Source organism: Magnolia sinica, chromosome 15 (genome assembly GCF_029962835.1).
Source record: "Magnolia sinica isolate HGM2019 chromosome 15, MsV1, whole genome shotgun sequence".
Taxonomy (NCBI): domain Eukaryota; kingdom Viridiplantae; phylum Streptophyta; class Magnoliopsida; order Magnoliales; family Magnoliaceae; genus Magnolia; species Magnolia sinica.
Genome location: NC_080587.1, coordinates 35914390 through 35929579, shown reverse-complemented (window position 1 = coordinate 35929579; position 15190 = coordinate 35914390). Strand labels below are relative to the sequence as shown.

The 15190-nt window shown below is 39.5% G+C and overlaps 1 protein-coding gene across 3 annotated transcripts in view; it reads left to right on the top strand.

Moving 5' to 3' along the window:
• Positions 1-15190, top strand: part of LOC131227551 (vacuolar protein sorting-associated protein 54, chloroplastic) — a 143932-nt gene that overhangs the window by 95809 nt on the left and 32933 nt on the right. The window contains exon 15 of one of the 3 annotated variants that reach the window (XM_058223352.1): positions 4564-4725. In XM_058223352.1, the coding sequence (XP_058079335.1) occupies positions 4564-4725 (162 nt within the window). Of the gene's footprint in view, positions 1-4563; positions 4726-15190 lie in introns of those variants that run through there. The other 2 variants (XM_058223353.1, XM_058223354.1) reach the window with 2 other exon arrangements.

The following is a 15190-nucleotide window of genomic DNA, read 5'->3' as shown; positions in this document are numbered from 1 at the left end:
TCTTCATGTCCTCCATTTTTTTTTTTTTTTTTTTGAAAATTTCAATTGAGACCAGTATTTCAAATAGTGCCCGTAGCGTGGTGTGGCTATAGTGCTACGTACCGTCCTAAATAGCATAAATCCCCTGTAGCGTACACTACAAGGGTCATAGCGTACACTAGAGCTATGTAGCGTGTAGCGTAAGCTACAATGTATTTTTTTTTACTATTTTGTATCTAATGTTGAGGAATGTGACACTTGTATTGCACTTGATACTTTTAATCTATGAGATTTTTATTTCTTTTCATAATTGTGACTTGTGGTTTCAATGAGTCATTATTAATTAAAGTGGTTTGCTTAGAAAGTTGTTGATGTGATAATTATTTGATTTGACTTATATATGTGGATTGGCTATTGCTAAGTGATAACTAAGAAATTGTTTGAACATGCTTATAATTGATTAAATGAATCATCGTTTATATATATATATATATATATATATATATATATATATATATATATATATATATAGAGCAGTGGTTTCCTACGAACAGTACCGCACGAGATTTCGTGCACACTAAGGCATTCACATAAGCCGTAAGAGACTTCATGCACATCGAGGCCAGCTTATAGCTTGTAGGCTAGTAGGGGTGGGCCCAACACAATAATTTCGTGAAATCCACTATGACCACAAGGTCTGTGACGAAAATTTAGCCACATAATTCAAAACCCAGTTAGACTCATGATTTAGGAGGGCCACAATAAAGGAAAAAGTGGGAGAAGGGAATACTTACCGTTGAATTTTTAAAGGGCCCCACCGTGATGCACTCCAACCATTACCTGTCTCATGAATATTCATGCATGGTTATAAAAAGTTAGGCACATAATTTATGTGGGCTACAACAAGTGAATTAATTTGGATGGTAAGCATCCTCCCACACTATTTCCATTAATGTGCCCTACCTAAATTACGGATCATGCTGATGTTTGATCCCTACTGATAATTTTTTTATCACCCACCTCATGGCTGGAGTGGATTTCACATACACATTGAGGTAGGCATCCCCAACACATCCTATTGGCATAGGATGGCAGGACTAGCAGGACGTGGATTCCATTATGTATGTGAACGTCTACCATTAAAAATTGTAAAGGGCCACATAAGTTTTGGATCAAGCTTATAATTGTTTTTTTCCCTTCATCCATGTCTTTAAGATCTTACTATCATGTTGAGGTTGGATGACAAATAAACATCACTGTGGGATCTAGAAAGGTTTCAACAGTGGAAATCATTATCCCCACCGTTTCCTGTGGTATGATCCACCTGATCTTTGGATATGCTTCAATTTTGGGCTCAACCCCTTAAATTAGATGAAAAAAATGAATGGACGGCATGGATAGACCACATACATTCAAGGTGGTACGAAATGAGTTTACTCAGTAAAATAAGAGTGTACTGAGTAACTCAGTACGCAATCCAATTTCGCCAATACGGACCTTGTTATTAGTTGTGCTAGCTCGTGGCCCGCACAATGATCCATGTGTTTTATCTAAAGTCTATCCACTTTGCTAGCTCATTTTATGACATGAGCTCAAAAAATGAGTTAGATCCAATCTAAGGTGGACCACACCACAGAAAACAATGGTGATTAAACACCGACCATTAAAAACTTCCTAGGGTCCACTATAACGTTTATTTGATATTCAACTTGTTGATTATGTCATACAGACTTGGATGAAGGGAAACACAAATATCAGCTTATTCTAAAACTTTTGTAGCCCTTAAAATTCTTTTAGGTGGGCGTTCAATAACTACATTTTCATGTGGTGTGGTCACATCAATAGTACATACATATAAATTTTTCATTACCGTGCATGAATTTTAACAAGGCAGATAATGGTTGGAATGGATGTCACAAACAAATCGCAGTGGGGTCCACCCTCAACTTTCTGTCTAAGTAAGCCGGCCTTAGTGCGCACGAAGTCTCATGCGGTACGGTTCGTAGGAGACCACTGCTATATATATATATATATTCCTTTTTTTTCAACTATTTATTATATTTGTCCTATTTTTAAATTAAAAAATAGAAGTATCGTGTAGCTTATGCTACATGCAATAGAGGGTTGAGCGCTACGCATCACACTACTGCTATTTAAAACACTGATTGAGACTAATTTCAAAGTATTTAGGAGTACTTGATGAATGATAATCACAATCACTCTAATTTTGAAATTTGATTGTATGTGGTCCGATTTGGGAAAAATTCAAAATTTACCCAATTTCTCCCAAATTGCTTGTAATGTTGCATTCCAAACATGCAATCAAGCATCTATGATGGCTGATCTACTGATTTGTTAAGTCCTTGTCAATTTTCAGAAAAACAATAAATTTTCATTAAAAATTATTAAAATATTAAATTTTTTTTTTTTTCAAAATTTTCCTTCAACCAGTTATCAATTGGGACTAATTTCAAAGTATTTAGGAGTGTTTGATAAAATGATCATCACATACACTCTAAATGTTATGCATTCAATTTGAATGTAGTTGCATTAGTTCAGTCAAACAACACAGCTTAGGACCCTATACGAAGGAAACGTATTATGCACACTTCTTTTTTGAATATAGTTGCATTACTTCAGTCAGTCAACACGTAGCTTAGGACCCTATACAAAGGAGATGTATTATGTGCACTTCTTTTTTGAGATGTTATGATTTGAAAGTGTGTATTAAGGTATTTTTTAGCAATCTTTGAAGTTTCATTGAAAAATTCAACTATTTTCCCAATGTTTCCCCAAGTTTCCCAAAAGTGTGATAAATTATCCAATACAAACAATATATCCCATGCGATAACCAATACATACCTGTATCCCAAGGATGTGATACGTAACACGATACTGATATTTCGAATAGTGCTTGGAGAATCTCTCCGATAGCTCTATGGATAGCTTTGTAACAAGTTCTGATCAAGGTGGTGATGACAAGGGAGCTAACATTGTTGAAGAGGGACCATAAATGAGCAATATGGCAAATAGGTTGCAACTTGCAAGTTGTGATTGATGTAGTACCATCTCATGATCATCCTAATCCCAAGATGTACATAAACTACTTGTCAGCATAACAAAATAGGATGTGGGATCACAACAGTTTAACCGAACCACCTTTTGAAATGATTGAGGAATTGTCACCAGTTAAGTCTCTTCTCTTTGAACTTTGGACCTCAAGGAAAAGTTTCATGAGCTTTTGAGAATGTTATTAATGGATAAAGTCCTGAACATACTCGGTGACATCTGGCATGAAGGTCAAGAATTTGCTCTATAACACTTGGTGTAAGAGTTTACCACAACCAGCTACAAAGTAATTGACTGCGAGAATCACAGTCCGGATAAGCTGGTTTAATTTCTGAGAAAGTAGATAAAGTAGCATTGGCAAGCTTTGCATCTTCTTTCCCAACTCATGGAAGAAGAGATGGTGAAAAACCATCCTGATGGCCAAAAAGATGTTGCTGCTTACATCCAGTAAATTCAGTACATTATGATTGGTTTCATCAAGCCTGATGGTAGCCATTCTGGGTGAAAGGGTTTCAAATTAGTTTAGTAGAGTTATTGCTAGCTGTAGTGACTCAATTACAAATAATACCCGAAGGAGGATGAGGATATGGTAAGTAAATACAATATGCAACAGAGATAATGAAATCATTATCAGAGATCATGTTGTGGCCAAAGTTTCACTCTAGCTTGCAACCTGGTGCAACCCTCCTTTATGGGCTTTGGACCTGCAATGAGAGAGCAAAACTCCGACCGAGGGATATGGTATTAATATTATCTGGTTTAGTGAAAAAATAATTGGGGTAAGCTTTTGAATTTAAGAGGAATTTGCAATGATATTATGTAAAATTCAGGATATCTGATCGATTGTTTGGAGGAAATCAATGTTTTTTGTGAAGTCTTTGAACTAAGGAGAATTTGTGATAATCTTAGGTGAGAGAGCGAGGGTTTACAACTAGGAAGAGAGAAGATCAGAACATGAATGAGACACAAAATCAAGTAATGGAGAATACCTATAGGTATTAATGAGTTCTTTTACGCACACAACTGTGATTTGATGTAGAAAATCAAGAGGATCAATACGAACCATGAAGCTTGAGCAAGAGCCATGGTAAATTGTACAATTGTGATAAAAGAAACTTGAGACATAGACATATATATGGAATTTATGTCCCAATATATTGAATGAAGAAAGTAGCAAAAATACTGTAAATAGAACATAAAATGTTGGAAATAAATACAAAAAAATAACAGAGATGATAAATCTGTAAGATACTAGTCATATAAAATTCTCATTTTCTGCAAGGGTTTATTTGTAATCCACTTCATCTGTCATTCCCCAAATAGCTCTTTTTTTCATCATGTTTCCCATTATTTCTATGTGAAAGTTGCAATAAAAATTCATGCAGTCCCATTTTATATTGAGTTCTAAGTTTTCTTCCATTTTATAGTGAGTTCTAAGTTCAAAGTAAGTTTTGTTTCTTTGACTGCATTTCATTGTTTTTTACACTTTAGTGCTTTTTAACTTTCATGTTTCAGGATTATAAGGTCCACCAAGATGAGATACATACAAAGCTAGTTCAGATAATGAGGGAAAGATTGTTGGTACATCTACGTAGTTTGCCCCAAATTGTTGAGAGTTGGAATAAACCAGACGATAATGATCATCAGCCTAGTCAGTTTGCTCGATCCCTTACAAAGGTAAACATTCATCTATAGGCGGCTTCTTCTCAATTGACCTTTCTCTTAGTCTGAATATGAATATAGTGAACCAGATCAAGCATTGAGTGAGGGTGTTTAATTTATGATAAAGGATTTTGTAATTGTAGATTATTATATTCCAACTTTTTTTTTTTTGAAGAGCATATTATATTTCAACTTTATATGTGTATCTATCTGTGCTTCCCTGTGCTCACCAGCTCCTATGTTTGTGGTTCTTGCATGGAGAATCAGCTATTATATTTCTCTTCTTAATTAGTAAAATTATTGAAAGGGAATGAGTTCCCAGTCAAAGAAATGACCTGCTAACCATGGTTTAAAATCTCCGTTTCCTTTTCCGCCTTGCTTGGGTCCTAAACTGAGTTTTATCATCAACTCATACCACTTGTCTAAAACTGTGCAGAAGCAATACCTGAAAGTAAATAATAATTTTTTTTTTTAAAGATAAAAATATCAGGAATTTTTTGTAAGGTTAATAAGTGAACTTTATTAATGAAACTGTTAAGACAAATGTCTAAACAGCTAATAATACAACCCTCGAAGTAAATCAAATTACATCCGAAGCTTACATTCCAAACAGGAGAGAGGTTTCATCAATATTTTCATCCTTAGCCACAGACACCCACTCTAGTACATCCCTTTTGGATTGCCACTACATTTCTTCCCATGATCCCTGCTTGTTGAGGAAGCATCTTCAATTATGCTCCCGCCCAATGTTCCATAATATGGCTAGAATGAACATGCCGACCTTCAGAAACTTTATTTTATTTTTCACAAATCTCTCTCTCTCTCTCTCTCTCTCTCTCTCTCTCTCTCTCTCTCTCTCTCTCTCTCTCTCTCTCTTGCGCACGCGCAACTCTCTTCTTTTTCTTTTTTCGCAAAAAACTCCGTTTTCCCCCCACAAAACTCTCTCTCTCTCTCTCTCTCTCTCTCTCTCTCTCTCTATATATATATATATATATATATATATATATATATATATAAACCACCCCCCCCCCCCCTTTCACAAAAATGGGTTTACCATGTGAAGCCTGAAACAGTTCCACAATCTATCGAGGCATTACCCACCCAACTCCGAAAGACACTAGGAAGGTGGACCACTCATGACACATGAAAATATCAGGACTTCAATATTCCCAAATAGAAAATAGAAAAAAAAGAACTCATAAAAAATTCCACACAAAGTCTACATAGATTATAAAATCATTCGTAGTACGTAGATGGATTTGGGTTATATTTGCATTCACCATCACGACAAAACCGGTGGATAGTCAATAATGCCCAGATGCAATTGCTTGCTGGCTGAAACCCATCATTATCTCTATCTTCATCCATACAATATTGTCTTCCATGTCCGTATTAGAAGAGCATAACATGTACTCCGTTCACCTTGTGAGGCCCCCAATCGATATTGCTGCTGCTGCTGCTGCTGCATATATCCAACTCCATGCTGGCCTATACTACTGCTTTCATTTTAATATGGATATGGCCCTCGGATTTCTCCATATTCCTTTCCATGGGTGATCTATGCAGATTAAATTTCCTTCGATGACATTGCTTTTTAACTCTTCCACATGATTAAATTTCCACCTATAAACATACAATATCTAGTTGTAGATTGTCAATCAAATGCACATCTGGCCTAGTTTGCATAAAAGTAGCCTTAATTTCGACCGTTGGGCCTGTAAAAGACCTCTATCCCTAGGCCTCCTCGAGATATTAGAAAATGTGTACTTGAGTATTCATATGTGCCCCCCTTAGAGCATGCATGAACTCACGAGTTACGCTTGGCCATGTGATTGTCAAGTAAATAAATTTACCAACCATTCTATGATATCTTCCTCAATCATTAACAATTTGTACTTGATCACTTATCAACTTGCAAACATAAATGACTAGCATGATCAGCTTATTGGCTAAGCACTCAGCTAATTGAAAACGGAGTGATCCACTTGGCCAATGTTGTCAAATGGCATATGATCACACATGCTTTTTTCTTTTTTCTTTTTTGAAAAAAAAACAAATATTGGAAAATTTGTAACTAAAAAAAAACTACAAAATTAATAAAAACTATGTAATTATTAGAAGTGATCCATTTTATTTATTTTTGGCCTATTTCATTATAATGTGTAATTTATACCTAAGTTACATAAGTATTATAATCAATTAGTTACTGACTTACAATAAGTCATATTTTAAGTTTTATTTCTTTAACAAGTAACAAATAACATCAACTTATTAAAAATATAAAATTTTTGTTGATAAATGATAACTTGATGAGTTACTTCACTTGATATTATAAATGATAAAAGGTATAAACAAGAAACTAAGTATAAAAAAAAAACTCAAGTTACAACTTGCAATTACTATTTACATAATTAACAACTTATACTACTATATACATTGATCCCTCTCCCATTATAGCACATCACTGTCATCATCATTATCATCATCTTGGGCTTCGTAATCTTCTTCAACGTATACTTCATCTTCTTATGATTCTTCATCATCGGTTCACACAAGTTGCTCATATTATTCTTGTATTCGTGGATTAGCACTTAGACAAGATGCCGCTGTTGGATTAGCACTTAGAGAAGGTTCTTCAACTTAAAAGGTGGAGAAGAGAAGTGAGGAGTAGCATAAGGCCTAGTAACAGTCAAGGCCAAGAAGATGAAATTGAGACTGAAGGGATACAAGAATAAGATGATCGACCATTGGATGAAGTATACTTTGAAGAAGATTATGCAGATCCTGTCTCCACATGCCACTCACTATCTGCCTCCAAATTATCTAAACAGATAGGATCATAGAAACTAGGCTTTTCTTGCCTAACCTAGAATTGTTCTCACAACTTTTGCTTGTATTAGATGAAGACCAAGTCATTGGGCTTCTTTTGTTCAAGTTGATTTATTTATTTATTTAATGCGAATCTATATAACATTCTAATTCTAACTGAAAGTGAATTAGCAATGATGGTGATGAGGACATCGTGCGCCTACACGCACACCACCCCCCCTACGCACATACGTACGAAGGAGGGCCCTACCGTTGATTTGGTTCGATGACGACGTCCAGGGAGGGCCTCCTAGTTAGAAGACGAAGTTTTGATTCAAAAGAGTAGGCCCGATAGTCAAGAAAAGCCCATCATGGGATCTCATGATCATAGCCCATTAGTCGGATTGATTTCATATTTTAGGTTTTGCTTATTTATGTTATTTAGAACATCATGAACGCTTTAGATTTCTTTGATTAGTTTTTATTTTAGTTTACTTCATTGCTAAGTAAAAGGTTGCGCACATAGTGCGAGTTTTGGGGTATAAGGTTTTCCCTATAAATAGGAACCCCTTGTAGTTATTTTGATTCATTGAAGTTGAATAAAATTCCTGCGTGGTTTTTCTACTCTCTAAGTTTCTGAGTTGTGGAAAAATTAAAGTTGGTGCGAAGCCCTCCCTTTTCTAAAGGTTGAGATTAAAGTGGGTGCGAAGTCTTTCCTTTTCGAAGGGTTAACTACCGTGGTGCGAAGCCACGTTTATCCCATTCCGCCCCTCCATCTTATTTCATCCATCCCACAACCATCTTCGCGTTAAATCCATTTGTTTTGCAACTATTCATCCCTCTACAGAAAGTTTTCAGAATCTGGCCCTGCAAGAGGGTTGAAACTTCCACGGAGCACCATGACCAGACCATAGCTCGGATCGACGTGAGATCTAGAGGTTTTGCAGCCTAAGCCTGGCCGACCAAGGCCAAAGATTCCTTTTTTGGATTCGATCCCTCACCACACGTGCGGCCAGCCTCGAGCGCACGTGTGGACGCACCTAGCTTGCTGTCCACACGCAGGAGCTGCCTCAAGTTCAGGGTTTCTTACTATTTTTCTATTTTTATACCTAATTTCATAAATCATAACCCTAGATTACATTATCCCCAGTTGATTTGCCCCTTTTCTCCCCTAGGGTTCCTTGAATCGAAATTAGGGAATTCCTTGGATTAGGGACTGATTACTATGCATGTGTGGCTGAATTTTATTTCCCTTTGAGTATCATTTGGCTTATAATTTTTATTGTTCCAGCCCAAGCCTGTGTAGGCTTGGACCCGCATAGATTCCCCGTAATTGAATGTTTGGACTTTCATGTAGGATATGGAATTTGTGTAGTTGTTTCTGAACTAATGTGATCTTTAAGCCTGAATTCTTGCACATCATATTTGAATTTCATGTCTTGCATCAAATTTGGTATCAAAGCTTAGGGTTCTTATAGGGGAATGCATCACATATTTAGGGTTTAGTTTGTTTGAGTTCTTCATGCATCCAATTTATCACATATAGGTGCTAGAAGACTGTAATCCCTGATATATGTTGCTGAATTTTAGTAACGGTGTGTAATCTCCTTCATATAGAGTCTCATAGTGTCATTTAGTTCTTTTAGACACATATAGTTGTCATAGAAGGTCCTTAGGTTTAGCGAGTCAGTGTATGCCCACACGTACGGGTCGTGGTTTCGGTTTGCACCCCACACTAACCATGGAGCAACTGTAAGAAGCAGTGGCCAAGTTAACCCAACAAGTTAATTCCTTGAGTAAGCGCTTGGAACAACGCATAGATAAACGCCTTGACCAAATAGAGGCCTCCTTCAGGGCAAACCCCACCACTGGGGAAGATGCCCAATCTCAGGCAGTTGGTCAGGAGGTTAGGCCAAGGAATGGAGGTGGTCAAGGAGTTGGTCATGGGCGCGCACCTGTGCACCCACCTCGAGGTGGACATAATGATCAATATGACCCAGATGCGCAACTCCTCAAGGGAGTTAGAGTGGATGCCCCTATATTTGATGGCCACTTGGACCCTAAAGCCTTTTTTAGATTGGTTGGCGGATATGGACCACTATTTTGAGTAGCATGACATGTCGGATGCTCGACGAGTCCAATTCGCCAAGATGAAGCTTGTGGACCAAGCAAATAGGTTTTGGGTGACAGTTAAGCGAAAGAAAGAAAGAGCGAGGGAACTCCCAATAGTCCATTGGGGAGAAATGAATGAAACACTTAAAGAGAAGTACCTCCCTTTCTCTTATCGCCTACGGTTGATTGAGGAATGGCAGTCTCTTCGACAGGGTTTCATGAGCGTGGCGGACTATATCGAGAAGTTCGAAGAGTACTCAACCCGCCGTGAGGTTGATGAGGACCTAGTACTCACCCTTGCTCGTTTTAAAATGGGCCTCCGTCCTGACGTAAACACTATTGAACAGTTATACCAAGTAGTGTTAGACGTTGAGCAATACCTTAAAGCATCTGTGGGAAAGCGGTTTAACTTTCATGAGTCTGATGCTAAGGCCAACCCCTCTGGGATTAGACCTAACACGGGATTCCAAAACAAACCTTCCAATAATGCTCAGTCCTGGCCCAAGGATGATAAGGGTAAAGAGATTGTCGGGTCTAGTTCACATGGCACTGGGGCCACTAGGTGTTTTAGGTGTCAGGGGTTTGGTCATTTTGCTCACAGCACAAGAGAGGGCACCAAAGTATTCTTTATTGATGGGCAAGTAGAAGTAGTGCCCCTAGAGAGTGTTGGCGAAGAAGAAGAATATGAGCCCGTAGAGACCCCTAGTGATGAGGAAGAGGGAGCGCAAGAGTCTGTGACCCTCGCAATTGTGCGTTGCGCTTTAGCTCAAGCCAAGAGCACTGGTGACTGGCGCCACAACATGATCTTCTACACTTATGCAAAATGTGGGGAAAAGAGCTGTAAGATGATCGTGGATAGTGGTAGTTGTGCCAACGTGACATCGACTAACACAGTGAGTCATTTGGGCTTGAAGCTGGAAGCTCATCCTCAGCCCTACAGAGTCTCCTGGGTTGATGAAACATCCATTCCAGTCTCGCACTACTGTCTTGTCCTTATTCAGTTTGGATCATATAAAGACACAATTTGGGGTGATGTTGTTCCTATGGATGTGGGCCATATCATTCTGGGTAGGTCGTGGCTTTATGACAGGGATGTCACCATATTTGGTCGTTCAAATGTATGTACATTCTGGTTTGAGGGTAAGAAGGTCAAGCGAAATCCTTCGCCACCTAAAAATACGACTGGAAATGAGTCCACCACACAGAGTGGTGTGAGTGGCCCAAAAGAAGTGAAGGAGTCCAAGTCCAAGTCCAAGTCCAAGTCCAAACCGCTCCATATTTTGAATGCCAAAGACTTTGAGCGAGAAACGGATGTGGACTCGATGGTATATGCCCTTGTGGCTAGGGAGAGTGTACCAGAGACTAGTGTAGAGTTACCTACTGAGGCCATTCAAGTAGTACATGAGTTTCATGATGTCTTTCCCGATGATCTACCGAATGAGCTTCCCTCTATGAGGGATATACAACATGCCATTGATTTAATCCTTGGGGCGACTCTACCAAACCTCCCGCATTACATAATGAACCCAAAGGAGCACACTAAGTTGAAGAGGCAGATTAATGAACTCTTAGAGAAGGGTTTCATTCGAGAGAGCATGGATCCATGTGCTGTGCCCGCCCTTCTTACACCTAAGAAGGATGACACATGGAGGATGTGTAGATAGTAGGGCCATCAACAAAATTATAGTCAAGTACCGGTTTCCCATACCATGTCTTGATGACATGTTGGATATGATGGCCAATGCTATTATCTTCTCAAAAATTGACCTCAAGAGTGGTTATCACCAAATCCATATACGCCCTGGTGATGAGTGGAAGATGGCCTTTAAGACAAAGGATGGGCTATACGAATGGCTAGTTATGCCCTTTGGGTTAACTAACACCCCAAGCACTTTCATGCGTGTGATGACCCAAGTGTTGAGGCCCTTCACGGGGAAGTTCCTGGTCGTATTTAATTTTGGGCTACTGCAAGAATTTGTCTCGTTCTCAGATCACGAGGCCTTGAGATACTTGAACTCTCAAAAGAAATTAAGCCCCATGCATGCCAAGTGGGTTCAATTCCTTCAAGAGTACACTTTTATGCTTAAGCACGAGGTTGGTGTAGAGAATAAGCTTGCCGACGCATTGAGTCGTCGAGTCGCATTACTCAACTCCATGAGCGTTGAAGTTACGGGCCTTGGGCGCATCAAAGAAGAGTATTCTGAGTGTCCAGATTTCGGAGTTGGGTACGCAGCGTTGTTAGAGAGTTCGTCAGGAGCTAACAGTGAATATTTGATTTTGGATGGATATTTGTTTAGGAGTGACCGCTTGTACATACCACGCACCTCCCTCCGCGATTTTCTTGTCAGAGAGTTACATTCAGGAGGGTTCGCGGGTCATTTCGGTCGAGACAAGACCATTGCCCTACTGGAGGATAGATTTCATTGGCCAAGTCTCAAGCGAGACGTGGCCAAAATTATAAGGCAATGCCGTACTTGTCAACTGGCAAAGCAAAGGAAACAAAATACAGGATTATACACACCTTTGCCAGTCCCATTCATCCCTTGGCAGGACATCAGTATGGACTTCGTGCTTGGACTTTCCAAGTCTATTCAGAAGCACGATTCCATATTTGTTGTCGTGGACCGTTTCTCTAAAATGGCCCACTTCATTCATTGTTCTAAGACCTCCGATGCATCTCATGTTACCAAGCTGTTCTTTAGTGAGGTTGTCAAACTGCATGAGTTACCAAAAATCATAGTGTCTGACCGTGATGTGCGATTTATGAGTTACTTTTGGAAGACACCATGACACATGATGAATACTAGGCCCCAATTTTCTTCTGCCTACTACACTCAGACCGATGGCCAGACTGAGGTGGTTAATAAGAGTTTAGGGAGTTTACTTCGATATTTAGTGGGGGAGCATACCAGGACATATGACACCGTACTACCCATCGCTGAGTTTGCATTCAATAGTTCAGTCAACAAGTCCACGGGTTTAAGTCATTTTGAAGTTGTTACTGGTTATAAGCCTAGGAAGCCTATTGATCTAGTACCTGTGTCATTGTCCCATAGGCCGTCGGAGTCTACAGAATCTTTTGCATATCACATCCATTCATTGCATCAAGAAATCAGGCGAAAGATCACAACTAGTAATGAACATTACAAATTTTCTGCAAACTAGCATAAATGTTTCAAAGAATTCAATATTGGGGACTTTTTGATGGTCCGCATCGGGCCTAAGCGGTATCTTCCAGGGGCCGTTCGTAAGTTACATGTGCGTAGCGCTGGACCCTTCAAAATTATAAAACGAAACGGTCTCAATGCGTATGAGGTAGATCTTCCACCTTCCATGGGAATTAGTTCCACATTCAATGTGGAGGATCTAGTTTGCTTTTCAGGGACCCACTGATACTTTGTCCGGCCGTTCGCCCACCCATCCTGATTCCCCAAATTTACTCCTTGATCCATGGCCTCTTTCCAACCTTTCTTCCCAGCCTCTACCTCACATACCTAGCCTTCACACACCCAAAGAGGAAATAGAGGATGTCTGGACCATGAGATAGTTTCAACATTGGACGGCGGGTTTTAGAAGTACTTGGTTAAATGGAAGTCATGCCCAGCTTCAGACAGCATGTGGCTCAATGAGGAGGAGCTTCAGAGACTTAATCCTGACATTTTGGAGCGGTTCAAGAGTTTTATTTCGCCAGTGGCGAAATCCTCGCAGCTAGGGAGAGTTGATGAGGACATCGTGCGCACACGCGCCCGCACGCCGCCCACACGTGCACGCATACCCCCCCCACGCACGTACGTACAAAGGAGGGCCCTACTGTCGATCTGGTTCGATGACGACGTTCAGGGAGGGCCTCCTAGTTAGAAGGCGAAGTTTTGATTCAAAAGAGTGGGCCCGATAGTCAAGAAAAGCCCATCATAGGATTTCATGATCGTGGCCCACTAGTCGGATTGATTTTATATTTTAGGTTCTGCTTATTTATGTTATTTAGAACATCATGAACGCTTTAGATTTCTTTGATTAATTTTTATTTTAGTTTACTTCATCGCCAAGTAATAGGTTGCGCACATGGCACGAGTTTTGGGGTATAAGGTTTTCCCTATAAATAGGAACCCCTTGTAGTTCTTTTGATTAATTGAAGTTGAATAAAATTCTTGCGTGGTTTTTCTGCTCTCTGAGTTTCTGAGTTGTGGAAAAATTAAAGTGGGTGCAAAGCCCTCCATTTTCGAAGGGTTAACTACCGTGGTGCGAAGCCACGTTTATCCCAATCCGCCCCTCCATCTTATTTCATCCATCTTACAACCATCTTCGCGTTAAATCCGTTTGTTTTGTAGCTGTTCATCCCTCTGCAGTCAGTTTTCAGAATCTGGCCCTGCAGGAGGGCTGAAACTTTGACGGAGCACCACGACCTGACTATAGCTCGGATCGACGTGAGATTTGGAGGTTTTGCAGTCAAGGATTCATTTTTTGGATTCGGTCCCCCACCATGTGCGGCCAGCCTTGAGCGCACGTGCAGGAGCCGCCTCAGGTTCAAGGTTTCTTACTATTTTTCTTTTTTTATACCTAATTTCATAAATCATAACCCTAGATTACATTATCCCTAGTTGACTTGCCCCTTTTCTCCCCTAGGGTTCCTTGAATCGAAATTAGGGAATTCCTTGGATTAGGGACTGATTACTATGTATGTGTGGCTGAATTATATTTTCCTTTGAGTATTATTTGGCTTATAATTTTTATTGTTCCAACCCTAGCCTGTGTAGGCTGGACCTGCATAGATTCCCCTTAATTGAATGTTTGGACTTTCATGTGGGATATGAAATTTGTGTAGTTGTTTATGAACTAATGTGATCTTAAGCTTGAATTCTTTCACATCATATTTGAATTTCATGTCCTGCATCAGATGGCCGTTTACTTTTACAGTTAGGGAATTGAGAGAATTGCAAAGCTTACCAACTTGAGCTTACTCTAGTTGTGCTCATAACCCCTCATAAAATGCAAGCACATTTGCATACTATGCAAATGCACCCCTCTGATATTATTGTTAATAAAAATTTTAATGACACCCAACAATACACATTTGCGTTGGTAAATCAATCAACTTCCAGCTCTCATTCTTGTGGAAAGTGGTCATCAACTCATCCACAGCCTTCTTCCACCCACCATGTAACAAGGCTTCCTGATACGACTTAGTACTGAGATTTGGGCCACACACTTCAAATATAGGTCACACATCAACCTAGATCTGCACATGTTTGGTCCATATCGCATTTCCAGCCCATGCGTACGCTATCTGTCCAATCAAGTTGCTAGATCTACACAATGTCCAACCTCCATATCCAGCCCAGATCAGACATAGTTAATGGAGAATTGTGCGAAGTATTCCCTGATTTTACCGAAATATCCCCTATATTATCCATATTTCCAGCTCGACGATACTGATAACACTGGTTGTATCAGAAATTCTAGGTGCCGGTGATGTATAGTATTGCCAATGCATCACCAATATTTTCGACTGTGTAAATTCTAGGTGTCATTTTCATTGCCAGTGTATAGCTAAATATTTTTC